We start from the raw sequence: 15,849 nt of genomic DNA, 5'->3' as shown, positions 1-15,849 counted from the left end.
ACTATTTGAGCCACACTTCCATTTCTGACTATTTGCTGGTTAATTGGCGATAAGAGTCTCACAGACTTTCCCTGCTTGGGCTGGCCTTGAACTGTGATCCTGAGATCTCAGCCTCCTCCTGAGGAGCTGGGACTACAGGTGTGAGTCACCAGAGCTCAGCTTTTAAGGAGAAAAAGAGGAAATGTTCCCTTATTCTGATCAACAAAACATGGTAGGAACAGAGCTGATTTTGAGAGGGCTTGCATCTCCCCACATCATTTTCAGCCACTTTAACTCTTAGCAAAGGTTTTCCTCTGCATTCTGATTTTATTAGGTTAGTTCTCACACCAAGACTAATGCTCCAAGAAAGGTGGGGAGAAAAAAAATCCCACTGTGCCATTCCTGAAACCTGTAAGCCCTGAAAAGGAACAACAAAAGAATGAAAAGGACGTTTCAGATTTTCAGGGCATGTTCAGGTGCCTTAAGAACGGAGCCGGTTCATAAATGATTTCATTTGGAAACTTCCAGCTTGCAATCCAGCCATTCTTCAATGAGAAATATGCGATTTGCCAAACATGAAATGGAATCATTAAGGCCTGACAAAGTCAGAGGCGAAGCAAAAACTGTGGCTGCGTGTGCCCCGCGTTCCTTCTGCTCAACAAATTAAGAATCCCTGTGGAAGGCATTCCAGACAGATGTGAGCACGGGGCTCTGCCTGGAGGAGGGCCGCACATCGGTCATGCAAATGCACGCAACTCAACTTATTTCAGACATCTAATTACCCTCCCTACTCTACCTAGGACCCATGCATACACACAGGGGCGAGAGTCTGCCTCATTCTATGGATCTCTGTATCAAAGTACCACCAGGATGCAGGATGAAGCTGAGCAGAATGCACTCACATCCGCACATGCACACAGAAATGAGTGTGAAAAGCAGAGGAACCTGAGTTCTGCCTGTAGTCTAGTTAACAGGACTCCATCAGCGCTAGTTATCTGCCTTTGCTATTGTACTAGAGTTACAGAGAAATGTAACAGGACGTCCATCTAGGAGGTGACCTACTGGAAGGGGAGAAGAGGGGACCCTGAGGGCTGATGAAGATCAAAGGGCATCACACACATTTATTTCTCTATATATGAAGATATTATAATGAAACTCACCAAATGCTGTTTGACAAAGGAGGGAGGAGGGAAGGAAGCAAAGGGAACCTGTGAAGATCATGCATTTGCCCAAAGGGCATTATGTGACCTACAAATGTATGTTAATTCAGAAAAAATTTAATTAAAAAAAAACTGGCTGGATGTTGGTGGCACATGCCTATAGTCCTGGCTACTCTGGATCTGAGCGGAGACCTAAGGATCACAGTTTGAGGCCAACCTGTGCACAAAGTCCGTGACACTCTTATCTCCAATTCACCACCCAACAGCCAGAAGTGTGGTTGGCCCAAGTGGCAGAGCACTACCCTTGAATGGAAAAACTAAGGGACAACCCAAACAAAGCTCTGGGGAATTCTCTCAGGCGGTGCTAATAGGAAGCATACCAGATCTTGGCCGAGGGCTTGAGTGTCAGCCTGGCTTCACTCCTTGGTACAGGTGGGGGGCAGAAATGGCAGAAACTCAGCACCCCCACAGCCAGGTGACTCCTGGGACCTGCAGGACTTCAGACCCAATTCTAAGTAGCACCAGAGATCTCTAGTCCCCACACAGAAGGGTCCTCGGTCTCCTGTGCTGTACTGTGGGGGCTCTGTCAGGTGAGTGTGAGGATATCATGCAGAATATAGACTCTGTCACCACCATAACTACATCTTAATGAGTGCTGACATGAATCCCCTCCATGTTCTCTGAGGGGATTGTTTTCCCATTTTACAAATACAGAAAACTGACGCATGCAAAGAGTTCTATCGTTACATAGACGCAGACCCAGGCAGGAGTTAGCATTCTGAACTCCAACCTCCCTGTGTAACAGAAGGATTCCTTCAGGGCTGTATTTCCTCTGGGATAAAACATTCTTTGGAAAAAGAAAAAAAAAAACAGCTGAAACTTGGGGGGCAGGGGAGGCCAGAGTCAGGAGGAAGAGTTCCCAGCCTTTGTTCCTGGGAGCATTCATGTTCTTAGCCAGCAATTCAGCTCTGAACTTCTCAAAGCCTCCCTGTCTTCATCTCCTCTCCTCATCTTCCTCCTCTCTTCCCCCTTTTTCTTTTCTCCTCTTGTCCCCAAAGTCCAAATGCACCCCCTACATTTGCATTTGCAACCCCACTGCTAATTGAAGAACCTTCTCCTCCCATCTATAAAGACACATGGATAGGATTCCTAGCAAAGCCAATGACCTACCATTCTCCACAGGACACTGGGGGATCCTGTTCACCCAAAGGTTCCAAAGATAGCCCATGTTCCACTCCAGGCACACCTGGTGGTCTTTGAAGGGGCGCTGGAAAGGGGGGACGGAATGCAGCAGCGTGTAATTCTTGGCCACTGCATGGAGCAAGTGTTCTTCCCATTTAACATTCAAGTCTCCACTGTGGTGTTGGTGCGTAATCCAGCCCCGTAGTATCACAGCGGAGACAGAAATGGAGTTCCGGATGAAGAAGTCATCTCTGTACACCATAATGCTTGGAAATTTCACGTGCACTATCTGTGTCCTGCTGGTGTGAAGATGCTTCTCGTTCTTCCACCGTTTTTTGTACACGGGGATGCTACTTCTGAACTCGGAGGAAGCCACGGCTTCCAGATGGACAACGCAAGGCTGCGAGCATAAATATTCCACCGAGACCTCAGACACGTTGCGCACGCTTCCTTCAAAGGCAGTAAAAGAAATAAAGTCTTTGTAAGTCGTGCTCTGCTCGGCTTTGGGCATCACCCAGGTAGTCAGGGAAGTCTGCCTACCCAAAGATGGAACAACATTCTGGAAAGGTGAAGAAAAAAACAAAAGCAAGATACAGAAAGTTAAAAAAAAATCATGATCTTACGAAGTAGAGGGAAGGTGTGGTTCAAGTGGTAGGGCGCCAGCCTTAATTGGAAAAAGACAAATGAGAATGTGAGGTTATGAGTTCAATTTCTAGTACTGGCACAAGCACGTGCACATGCACACGCACACATGGATCATCATATTAATAGTTGTGTGAATCATTATTTTTCCTGGATAAATTGACAGAAAGCAATGAATGTGAAGCAATGGATTACTAAACATTTGGAGAAACCCAACACACACACACACACACACACACACACACACACACACACTGACACACACACACACACACACACACACACACACACACACACACACACACACACACACACACACACACACACACACACACACTGAACTCTCTCCCCAGACTCAGTAACATATGTTGATCAAATGTGACTTTCAAAGTTCCTTGCAGTAATTCCAGAGCAATCCGGCAGCAGAGAAAGCTGCTTTGCAGGGAACAGAAGACACCTAGCTTCAGACATTTGCAAAGTACTGTCCTGACTCCAAATGGTGGCCAGACACTACCAACTCGAATGGTTTTAGAAACCTATTGAAGATGCCAACCTGGCCCTCTTATGCCCTGCAAATGCAGGGCCAGGACAAGCCTACAAGATGGATGGGCCAGCGGGGGGTCTCCACCGCTCCAGGTCACCCACCAGCACTCCTGGATCAGGAGCTGGGCTGTCTGATCTTTTCACCATGAACGATGCTACCTGTGCCAAGAGAGATTTGTAGCTATGTGTTCACTTTGTTGCTTCTTTCAATGACAAGGGCTCTCACTGTGGGCATTTCTTCCTGAAGAAATCCAGGAAGCTTGGCTATGAAATCAAGGTGTTGTTTAGAGTATGAGGTTCTGAAATGTGTGTGGCTAAGAGTACTTGTGAACGTGGCTGTGGTTCACATTTTCAAAACACAACAGTGTAAAGGTCACCTTGGACCACTTCACATCTATTAGTATAGCTTCTATAACAAGAAAGAAAAACAGAAAGTAAGCATTGATGGGTTGTAGGGAAGTTGGAACCCCCATGCATGGTTGGTGGGAACTTAAAATGTAGTAGTTGCAATGGAAAACAGTATGGAAGTTTCTCGAAAACAGATAAGTAAACTGGGTGCTAGTGGCTCATGCCTGTAATCCTAGCTCCTTAGGAGGATGAGATCTGAGGATTGAGGTTCATGAGGGCATGAAAGTCTATAGACTCTAATCTCCAATTAACCAGAAAAAAAATCAAAACACAAAAACAGAAGTAGAATTCTGGCTCAAGTGGTAGAGTGCCAGTCTTGAGTGAAAAAGTTATGGAACAGGGCCCAGGACCTGAGTTCAAGTCCCAATACCAGCACAAAACAAGCAAGAAAACAGGTATTATAGGATCTAATCCAGCAACTCCACTTCTGTGTGTATACATACAAAAAAATTAAAAACAAGCACTTGAACAAATATTTATATTCCTAATGGCTAAAAGCAACTCAAGTATCTATCAATGGGGTAATCAAAAGTAGGAAGGAAACGAGGGAGGTAGGAGGGAGGGAAGATGGGAAGGAAGGAAAACAGAAGGTGATGTAGGCAGATTTTTCATGGCAGCACTATTTGTCACAACAGGAAATGGGAAGTTTAAATGTCCATCAAAGGAGGTCTTGTTAAATAAATTGCAACAGATCTGTCCTCGGAGTACTATACTACTATGAAAAGAGGAGCAACTTCATGTGCAACTAATGGAATGGTGTTTAAAGGGTATGGGGGGGGTGAGGCTACTGTTGTTTTTAGTGGGTTTAGAATATGATATGGATCACACGTACACACATGGTTTTTAAAAATATTCTTGAAGGCTAGAGGTGTGGCTGAGCTGGTAGAGTGCCTCTGAAAGGCTCTGTATTCAGTCCTTAGTGCCATCCTCACAAAGAAAAGCCCACTTGATACACAAGGGCAGGTATTGCTCCCAGGGACCACAGATAAGGAGGAGGTAGGTGACTGACCAGGAGACAGTAAGAGGGAGAGAGCTGTGTGTTATCCGCTCTCATTTCTCTTTCCATTTCGAACCACATGAATATTCAAAAAGGGTGGAGGGCAATCCAACGAAAAGGTGCACATGGGAAATGCAGTTTCTAGAAAAGGCAGAAGAGAGAAGGGGTGGCTATTCCTTTCCATCCATCCTGAGAATTTTATGGGAATAAATATATGTAAATAGTACGAGCCAAAACTGTCCACCCCCACTTAATTGTTTCATGCTCTCGTTTATACTGCCAAATTACAGGGAGAAAACAAATACAAAAATAATCTTATAATTAGAAGTAGAGCATGCCTTAGAGTGCACAGGCCCTCGCAGGTGCCCCACCTGCCCCCTCTCAGGGGATGAGGAAGTGACAACCCACAAGTGTCTCCCACGTGGCTCATCTTGCGGGGGAGGGGGGGATGGGGGAGGAGGGAGAGCAGAGGCCAGCCTAAAGTCTGGCACCTTTCCATCATCTACCCACTTGGGAGCAAGATGGAGTTTCATGGCTCTGTGAAGTCTGGGTTGCATTCTGCATGCACACACATAAAGGGATATACCCACCATCCCAGCATGTGTATGGCACATCCGTCATTGGATGAATGAAAGACCAGGTGTGCTAAATCACAGCACTTAATCAAGCCACTGGGACACGTCAGAACTCACCCACAGCTATGGCTCTCCAGAGCCACTAAAAGCCTAGGCCACTAGCCTATGCACCTTAAGCCGGGCAGGGACAACAGGCCTCCCCACTAGCTCCTGCACAAGACACCTCTTCCACACTCTTTTTATACAGTGCTGAAAAACTCACCCTGGTCTAGTTCTCGCTCCTGTTTTGATTGTTTCATTTCCAGAACATTTCTAATGCCAATACTACAAACTTCAGCAAAATACTCTTTTAAAACAGCATGTTGGAGAACTGCCATTTGATTTCATTAGATTTCATTGCAAAGTGCATTTAGTAATAATCCCGTTCGTTCTTTTACATCTGATTGCCAAAAATGTCCCCATCATACTTTTCTGCATTAATAAGCACAATGTACTGGCCAGTCAGCTTGGCCAGAAATGTCACCCTCCTAACACAGTGGGTGAAGGAATTCCACACCTGCTGTCCCTCTCTGAGGCCTTGCCTTCAAATCCTTGCTCAAAGAAAATCTTTCTTTTTCTTTCTTTTTTTTTTTGGTTGGTTGTGGGGCTTGAACTCTGGGCTTGGGCGCTGTCCCTGCGCTCTTCAGCTCAAGGTGAGCGCTGTACCACTTGAGCCACAGCACCACTTGCAGTTTTCTAGTGGTTTATTGGAGATAAGAATCTCACGGACTTTCCTGCCTGGGCTGCCTTTGAACCAAGATCCTCAGATCTCAGCCTCCTGAATAGCTAGGATTACAGGTGTGAGCCACCTGGGAAGATTATTTTGTTTTTACCTGGCTCCACACCTCAAGTGCAAAAGCATACCCAAAGATACAGATTCCAGACATATGTTAACTGGCAAGGTGGAGGAGCCACTAGTAATGAATGTGGCTGGTCCTCACTAAGCCAGGCTGGAAGGGAAAAAGTAAACCAGATTTCAAAGCCTTGCTAATTTCAAAAAGGCTATGAACTATCTTTTAATAATTTTTATGTTGAATGCATGTTGAAGTGGTAATAGATGGAAATATCAAGTTAATTAAAACATATTTAAGCTAATCACACTTGTTCTTGTTTATTTATTTATCTATTTATTTAGTACCTGTCCTGAGGCTTGAACTCAGGGCCTGGGCTCTGTCTCTGAGCCTTTTATGCTCAAGGTTGGCACGCCACCACTTGAACCACACCTCTACTTCGGGGTTGGGTGTTTTTTTTTTTTTTTTTTGCTGGTTTATTGGAGATAAGAGTCTCATGAATTTTCCTGCCCCGGCTGACTTTGAACCATAATCCTCAGATCTCAGAATACTAAGTAGCTAGGATTAGAGGTATGAGCCACTGGTACCCAGCTTTTGTTTACTTTTATTAATATGGTAACTGCTGAATATAAAATTGTGTATGTCACTTAGATCGTCTATGGATGGTATTATTCTCCATCTGAGATTCTCTGTAAATAATTATAGCAGATAGTACCCTCTCCCCCCCCCCATTCACTTACATTGGGTTTGAACTCAGCCTCATGCTTTCTTGCTCAGCTGGCATTCTACCACTTCAGCCACGTCTCCAGTTTGGCATTTTGCTAGTTAACTGGAGATGGTGTGTCCTGTACTTTTCTCCTCAAGCTGGCTTCTAGCCACAATAGTCCAGGTTTCCTAAGTAGCTAGGATTACAGGTATTAGCCACTGATACCAGGCTTTTCTGTATACTTTAACTCATATCTGGATTTCTTATACTATCCGATACAAAATAAATGCAATGCACATAGTTATAGGACTATAGTTTTTAAGAGAATGACATGAAAAATTTGTACATATTTTGGTACAGAAGTAATTACTTTTCAAATATTTTTGATTTCCGGTTGGTTGAGTTTCAGGATTGAGCCCATGGATGTGGAGGGTTTATTCCAGGTGTTTCAGATGACTTGGCTCTGCTATGGTGTCAAAGGAACCAGAGGGGCATCACAGGAACAACTAGAAGTGTGGTCCCACATTTCATTTAGAAACATAGGCAGCTGGCTGCACTGGCCTGTGGGCCATAGTTTGCCAGCCACTGTTTTAGATTACCATGAGATTATCCTAGGTAGGGTTTGAAGTGCACCAAGTGACAGAAGATATGCTTTGTAAGGAGTTATCACCTGGGAGAAATGGGATGAGAAACCCAATTAGGCGCAATTTCATATCTCGGCAGTCAATGAGGCTTGACACCATAGTTTTCTAAAGTTCCCAGGTGGTGGGTGTTGACATCTTGCTATTGTTTATTTTAGAGCCAAGTCAGATGAAAGCTTGAAGCAAGGCTAGTCAGAGAGAGATAATTTCACAGACTGTGATGGCTTATTCAAGAAGTAAAAGCCAGAGTGTGAGGGAAGAGCAACATAAGGGAAGGGACAATGGCTTTGGAATGTAAGTACGCTGTGTAGGCCCTCATCTGGGCCTCAAAATAATCCTATGTGGTGAGTGCAGAGCAGAGCCTGAATCCCTCCAGCAGGCCTCACAATTCTTGATCTTTGGGGCTCCTGTCATGAAGGAAGCTGGCATCTCACAGGCTGGACCAGGCCCAGTGGGCAGCTGCTACACTATGAGTTGTGGTTACCTCTGTTATGTACAAAACCAACACCGATTAGCAACACATCACACTCTAAATATTGATTAAGCTGAAGCTGATTTCCTGGCTCAAGTCATGTGTGTGGTTATAAGCTGTTTCCTGCCAGGAAAATAAGGCAATTAACTTGAAGAGTTCCGGCTACAGGCATGACACGTGTCCAACCTCTATAGGTATTTTCACATGCCAAGTCGCATTAGCGTGAGGTTAAAAATTATTCACATAGTCTTGTGTCTAGAAACTAGGAAGACAGAGTCTATGCCCTTGTGTGGGCAGTTTCTAGGACAGTCTTGACATGCTGTAAGAATTTAGTGGGATCCTGGCTGGAATCAAGTTCTGGGCATGGGTATGGATATTCCTGCCTGGTACCTCAATGATCCAGTCCTGGGGTACCTGCCTAGAAACCAAAAGATCGGAATCAAACCTGGGCATCCATTAACCTCCCCCTACAGCCCCAAGTCCTCTGCAGGTGCAAGACACCTCTCTACTTTCTACTCAGCCATTTCAGTTCCCTCCAAAGAGCCCCAACCCCTGGGGACTATTAATTCCCAGAAGATGGCACTCTGGTCCCCACTTAACCCATTTGGGAGGAACTTCATGCTCCTTTTGTTCCTCCAGATCTTTCAGGCAGCAACCTTATATTCTAGAGTTTTTCCATTTCTCCACACTAACAATGTAAAATTAAAAGTTTAAATTTTCCTATTCCTTTCCCCTCTACTGGGCTCCTATTCCCATGGCAAATGTGTCCATGTTAATGTGATAATGAATAAATACCGAAATAATGTCACATATCTGCATTCCTATGTCAGCTTGGAGAGATAATGCCCTAAAAAAAAAAAAAACCCAGCTAGACTGCACTGCAGCTCCATGTGAGAGATTTGAGGTGGAGAGAGGGCACTTGCGGGCTCTTCACATAATGCCATTTAGGCAGCCGTGTAGATGCTCTCGCTCAAAACCACCGGTCTGCCCTGGCTACTTGGAGCTGGGAGCTGAAAGCAATCTGGGCTCTCAAATATCTGTGGACAGCAGAAGTAAGACCTAATGTACAGCCACAACAGTCCAGGCTTTGCCTTGTGCAATGGTGTATGTATTGTCATTTTTTTTTTTTACAAAATAAAGAAATGGACCAGCTAATGCATGTGAATAGTAGAAGACTCACATTTGGAGAGCTGGGTGCATACATTCAGGCTAGAAATCAAAAACACAAATGAATTCATGTATCTTCCAGCTGGAAGAAAAAAAAAACAAAACTGACAATGCAACCTAAACTTCTTTTAGGATGACTGCATTTGGTTCCTTTAAGCAAAATCAATAAGGACAGACTCTATTCAGCTGACCCTCTAGCACTGAATCTGGGAAACTTGGCCTTTTCTCTCTATGGTCCACTTAGTATCGAAGGCAGGAACAAAACTGGAAAATCTTAAAGCGTTCACATCTTGCTATGGGAAGGTCACTTGCACACATATGTACATGTGAATAGGACAGATATGAACACAGTAATGGAATGTCTGTTTCTCTCACCCCTGCTTATTTCTCTCTGTCACCTAAGAAAGCCTTGGTGGTTTTTTTCTCTTCAAGCCAGCTGGATCAAACTTTCTATAGGTCAACAAGGTAACTGTATTGGCTTAAAAGGCCTTTTCTTTCTTTTCTTTTTTTTTCAATTCTGCTGACTAGATATAAGCAAAAAAAAATCTGTTTATGTCAACAAAGCATGCACTTAAGTAGAATGGACAAGATGATGTTAATATGGATTTCAAGATGTGCCTGGGGAAACAGTTCTTAGCTGAGAACCACTCTTTCCCGAAGTGAGCTAGCCAGAGAAAAACATCTTCATGATGGTAGTCAATATTCTAGTTGAGTAAGATCCCCTCCCCCTGTCCCCTACTTAGTTCTTTCCTTCTGACTCCAATTGAATCTGGATCACTAAAGTTGATCTGGTTATATTTCATGGAGGACCTACTGTGTGCTAGCCATTAGCACAAGCACATAAAATCATCTTACTTGCTCATGTTTAACCATGTCCTTTTGTGTATAACTTCACAAACCTAACCCTTTCCTAGAAGCCTATGGGGAGAACAACATTCCTATTTTACAGATGAGGGCATGGAATAGATTCAGGTGGGTTTGTAACTTGTACAGAGTCAACCAGCCTCTGAAAAGCAGAATCAAAAAATCAAATCCACATTGGTTGACTTTAAAGGCAAAGATAGTTAGTTTGCCTCTTGCCTTCCAGAAACACCCGAAATGATGCTCTCCACTCTTTAGCTTTTGCCTGTTACCACTCTCTGGCTACAAGTTAGAGCATCTGGAACTATCACTTCCATCTTGAAAATGAGAGAGGGCTCAGATTCCTGCTCATCTGTATGCTTCCAGTCTAGGGAGAACAGTTAGTAACTTTCCCACAGTCTCACACACCTAAGGGAGTCAACTTGCCACCGGGAAGAGCCCCTTCTTTTGGTAGGCAAGAGCTGCCAAAGCAGAGACTATAATTCCTCACTGCCCTTCTGCCCCTCAGTTCCACTCTCAGAGGGACAGGACTAGCCAATAAAGAGGATAAGTAAATTCACTTTAGGCTATTTATGGTGCACTCAAGTCTATCTATCTTCTCAGTGAACTGCCTGGGTTCTTTTATTTCTTCTCCTCTACCTTTCCCCTTGCTCCTATGCTCTCGCCAACAGGCAGCCAGGGGAAATAGAAGGCAGAAAAGGCAGACACCCTGGTGGGGAAAATGTTACAGCTCCGGTTAGTACAAACATGTAGTGTACTGGAGGACGCGGAATTGGGAGATGGTCTCTGTATTTCAAATACACAACCACGTTTTCCCAAGCTGAGTAACAGTCTCTAATCTTTTGCTCTTCCTACATCCTGCACTGCACGTATAGTAAGGGGCTAATAGAGACTCCTGGGTGGATAACAGATGCCATGTGGCACTTGCAGAGACTCCTGTAGAAGACTGTATCCCAGCCGGCATTTGCTAACGATCCATACCTACACACATCTGAGCTGCTAATGTCTCTGGTTTCTTTGTCACCTAGATGTCTAACAAGCTCAAATGGTCACTCAGATTATTTCAGCACTACGGTTGACACCAGTATTGACTGTGGTGAGACTTATTTTCTCACTTAAGAAAAAAAAAATTATGCATTCGAGACTAGAGTTGGGATGTCCAGAATTTCCTTCTAGAAGCTTGTTTGTCACAGGCAGGGCTGGGGTAGACTCAGGCTGGCTCTAGCTAGGCGTAGAGGAAGTAGATTTCAATGGTGTGAGAAAATGGCAGGAGGATCTGCTAGGCAGGGAGAAAAAGAATCCTGCACGGAGTGGGATTGTCAGGCACAGTGACCCGGCAGAAGCAATTTCCTTACCCTTTGCTTTGGGGGCGCCTGCCCTCTCTGAGGAGGCTCTCTGCCTGTTGACCTTTGGTGACCTCAGAATTTGCTGGCAGTCATTGGGGACCAGGGATCATCTTTTCAAAAATCTCCTTGGCATCATTCTGCGACTTATCTTGCACGCCTCATCACAATTATTCATGCTTTGGCAGTATCCTAGCCAGTCACACTACTTGTCGTGGGCTGATCCTGAAGGTTACTCTGTCCCAGCTGATGGAGAAGAAAGGCACCCCTCCCTCAGAACCCTGACTGCCCGTGAGGGCAAGGGTTCAGAGCTATCTGCTCAGAAAAGCCATGCTCAACCCAGTCCTTGTGAGCAGGCTAACACAAAGTGGCAATCCAGAATCGGTGCTCAAATCAGACTTCGTCTCTGAAGCATTCCCATGCACACTCACTGTACACTTGGGATATGCATTCACACTGATGCAAAGGCTCAACCTGCCAGCTGCCTCCTGCTACATAAAGGCCCAATCTTTTACCTCTCCATTACCAATGGCAAATATTTTCTTTTACTTTTTTTTTTTTTGTCTTTAACATCCTGCTTCTATTCTGTGGACTCAGCTTCCTTCTTTGTATATTTTAGATTACTTTAGAAATGACCTCACATCCTGACCAATGGCACAGTAGCTGCTAATTGCTAGAACTTTGCTAATGGACTGTACATTTATGCATGAGGGGAATGGGTTACAAGCAGCAAATCCCCAAAGGTAATAAATATACTACCATGGGTTAAAGCTAGGACTCTGTGTTGGGTTTAATCTCAGACTATTTGTGAGGCTTAAGGGACTTTACTTGACCTCTCTGAGCCTCTCTTATTTACCTGAATGGAGGAGACCCTAACAGCACTTACCTTACAAGGTTACTGTTAAAATTAATATAACGTAATGCCTATAAAGTGACTTAGCACAATGGAAGCTATTGTTGTGGATTCAAATTTTTGGACTCACTTTCCCCTTCGTGTGCCTGTGTAGCTGAGATCCCGCCTAGCTGCTGTGTTCCACCCACCTACCTATCTTCTGTGACAAGTCATTGCCAATTAAAGACACATTCTTGATTGAGCAGGAGGGACACAATGATGGATTCACATCTGTCTGTGGACCTTTCATGTTTTCATGTGGATGTTTACATTTGCCCTAACCTTCTCCACAATCAAGAAGCCTAACTTTTCAGAAGCATCAGGGAGAATACAGCGAGACAGCAGAATAAAATCCACAGCACACGGCTAGACTTCAGAATAAAGCCTGGAGCCCACCTCCTAAGGGGACTTTAGCTGTCTTGGGTCTGTAAACCCTGCTACATCGTCACAGCTCCAGAAGGAAGCCCACCTAGGCAGGAAGCATCAACAAGGCCCCTCCATTTGCTCCCAATCTTCTCTGACTGCCAAGACATTCATCCATACACCAGTTATTTTCCACACTATAGTATTTTTTGTGTATGTGCCAGTCCTGGGACTTGAATTCAAGGCCTGGAAGCTGTCCCTGAAATTATTTTGCTCAAAACTAGCACTCTATTACTTGAGCCACTGCTCTACTTCTAGATTTGTGTTCGCGTGTGTGTGTGTGTGTGTGTGTGTGTGTGTGTGTGTGTGTGTGTGTGTGTGTGTGTGTGTTTAATTAGAGATAAGAAATTGGTGGACTTTCCTGCTGGGGCTGATGTGGAACCTCAATTCTCAGATCTCAGACTCCCGAGTAGGTAGGATTATAGGCATGAGCCACTGATACATAGCTTATCATATTTGTTAGAGTCTCTTATTCTAAAGCTCTATCCCACCACTTCCTTCCATGGCTCCAATCTACCCTGGCATCCTGTCCCCTTAGGGCTCTGTTCTCTCCACCCGGCCTTCGCCCATATAGAACTTCTGAATTTGCTCCATCCTTTGCATCTCTCCTCACGGACTGCCTATGAAGCCCATCAGGTTTTGAACTTGAACTGTTGAGATGCTCATGTAGAACTTTTCAGACCCCCCACATGTATGTGAATATTCCCCACACTGTTCTACAACAGCATTTCTGCTTCTATGGGGAACCAGCAGCGCCTTGTGTACAAGGATCATCTGTTTAAACTGAAAACCCTGTCATTTGTTATGGCAGATTTATTTATGAGCCTGCATGCTATAACCCTGTGGCATAAATATTAAATAACAATATCCCTTAGGCCAAAAAGAAATCATTCATGTTAACTGACAACTTCTTATGAAAATATGAAGTAAACTCAGCCACAAAATTTAATATTGGCTAATTCTGAAACACAAGTCAAAGCAAGGATTGCTCAACAGGTAGATCTAAAAACAGCAGAATTACAATGTGCATTTTTACATTTATTTTTTTTGCTTCAAGAAATAAAACATCCAAGCGGTAAAGAGTGTTTAAAACAACAACACTTGGGTTGAGTGGCAAATTTGTTCAGAATTCAATTCAAATTCCTGCCAGTATCTCCTAAAGCAGCTTTTGGCTTCTCTGAAGAAAAGATTCCAAAGAATGCCAATGACACATAAATGAAAAGAATTCTGGACAATGACACTGCTCATTTTTTTTTAGCATTCTGTGAATTTCCTATTACATCAGTTTCATGATTCAGCAATTTCCATTTCATATATTTACAGTAATATATAGTGAGATAACCCCAAGGTTTCCTCGGGGTCCTGGAACAGAAGGTAGGCTGGGCTGTGAGGGTGTTGCCTGGTGTAAATTTGCTATGGTACATTTAAGGCAATGGAAAACCAGCAGAGAAGCGAGCCATCAAAGAATCTGAGAAATACCCCCCCCACACACACACACCTCCTCCTGAGGGTCTCAGTTACTCTGGTATTTAAAAATGAGTCGGTTCTCTTAAGAAAATAAGTTCTTGCGTGTGTCTGAGGAGTAAACCAGCAGCCAGGAAGTGTGCAAACACAGCCCAGCACAAGTCTTTGAAAAGACACCGTTCGAGTCGCCGCTCGGGCGCGGAGCTGGGACCGGGAAAACTAGGTTTCTCTTGGCATCTGCAACTTGGCTGGAGTGACCCAAGGAGGAGTGGAAGAGTTCTGGGAGCGGGAGGCGCGTGGGCACGTCCCGGCCAGGAGGACCTCGTGGAAGGAAACTCAGGGTGGAAGGGAGTGGGTGGCAGAGACCAAGTTGGGCACCAGAAGGAAAGGAGCTTGGAGCAGAAGGAGGGGAGGGAGGGAGGGACGGAGGGAGGGTCTGGAGAGCCGCGGGGCAGGGAGTGATCGCGGGGTGGCGAAGCCCCCCGGAGGGAGTGGGGACCCGAAGGCGTCTCCTGGGGGCCCGGACAGGGTCGACGGGGAGTCTGGGAGGAAGGAGAATGGACGCGAGGGAGTAGCCCGCAAGTCCCAACCACGCGCCCCACTTTGCGCCCCGGGTTCCCAGCGCCGGTGCCCGGAGCGCCCGCAGCGAGGGAGGAGAGAAGAACTAGCCTCGCGCTCCCCGCCTCCGGGGGCGAAGGTTCCCGCCGCCCCCCGCCCCGTCCCCCCCACCGCGTCCCCAGGACCCGAGCCGGGTCCGGCGCTCACCAGGTAGCAGAGCAGGAGCAGTGCGCCGGCAGGGTGACCGCCGAGCCCCGGGGGGACCCGGGCGCCCCGGGGAACCATCGCTGCGGCCCGGGGGCCGAGAGCGGCCGGCGGGGGTTGGTGCTGCTGCTGCTGCCGCCGCGGCCACCGGAGCCACCCGAGCCCCGCGCCGCGCCGCTGCATGGCCAGGCCTCGGGGATCCCGGCCGGAACGGGTCACCTGGTGCAGGGACCGGCCCCCGCCCGAGGCGCCACCTTCCCGCCCGCCCCCGGCCGGGCCGGCGCGCGCGCGGGGCCACCTGCCACCACCGCCACCGCCACCACCACCACCGGACCCGCCACCGCCGCCACCGCCGCTCCCGCCGCGCCGCCCCCGCGCCCCGCCGAGCGCCGGCTCCTCCCCGCTCCGTCCCGTCCCCTCCCTCCCTCCCTCCCTCCCTCCGCCCGCCGCCCGGCTGCTCCCTCCCCACCCACCCCGCTCCCCACCCCGGGGCAGCGGGCGCCCGCGCAGGTGGGGACCGACCAGGGTCCCGCCTCCCCTGCCCCCCCCCCACGGCCCGCTCCACTCCGGCCCGCCCTCCCGTGCCCTCCCTTCCCTCCTCCGGCACCCCTCCGCGCCCCCGCCCGCCCCACCTCCCTCCTCTCCCCAGCGTCCCTCCTTCCCGCGCTCTCCCTCTCTCTTCTGGCCGGTCCTGACCCCCCCTTTCTCCGCCCTCCCCCACTTTCTCCCCAACTCCCCTCCCCCTCTCGCTCTTCCCACACCCCGATCTCCCCCCCACACCCCATCCTCCCTTGCCCGCCGC

At 47.0% G+C, this 15,849-nt stretch overlaps 1 protein-coding gene across 1 annotated transcript in view; it reads right to left on the bottom strand.

Annotated features, from left to right (window-relative positions):
- Nucleotides 1-15,253, bottom strand: part of Sel1l3 (SEL1L family member 3) — a 114,045-nt gene extending 98,792 nt beyond the window's left edge. Inside the window, exons 1-2 of the mRNA XM_070012928.1 lie at nucleotides 15,051-15,253; nucleotides 2,310-2,880 (exon numbers count right to left, since the gene is read on the bottom strand). Of these exons, the coding sequence (XP_069869029.1) occupies nucleotides 2,310-2,880; nucleotides 15,051-15,230 (751 nt within the window). The 5' untranslated portion in view covers nucleotides 15,231-15,253. The remainder of the gene's footprint in view (nucleotides 1-2,309; nucleotides 2,881-15,050) is intronic.
- Between the last annotated feature and the right edge of the window lie 596 nt (nucleotides 15,254-15,849).

The sequence above is a fragment of the Dipodomys merriami genome, unplaced genomic scaffold (assembly GCF_024711535.1).
Source record: "Dipodomys merriami isolate MVZ:Mamm:240054 unplaced genomic scaffold, mDipMer1.0.p SCAF_9, whole genome shotgun sequence".
Classification (NCBI taxonomy): domain Eukaryota; kingdom Metazoa; phylum Chordata; class Mammalia; order Rodentia; family Heteromyidae; genus Dipodomys; species Dipodomys merriami.
Note: the sequence above shows the minus strand (reverse complement) of the source record. Positions and strands in the feature narration are given on the sequence as shown.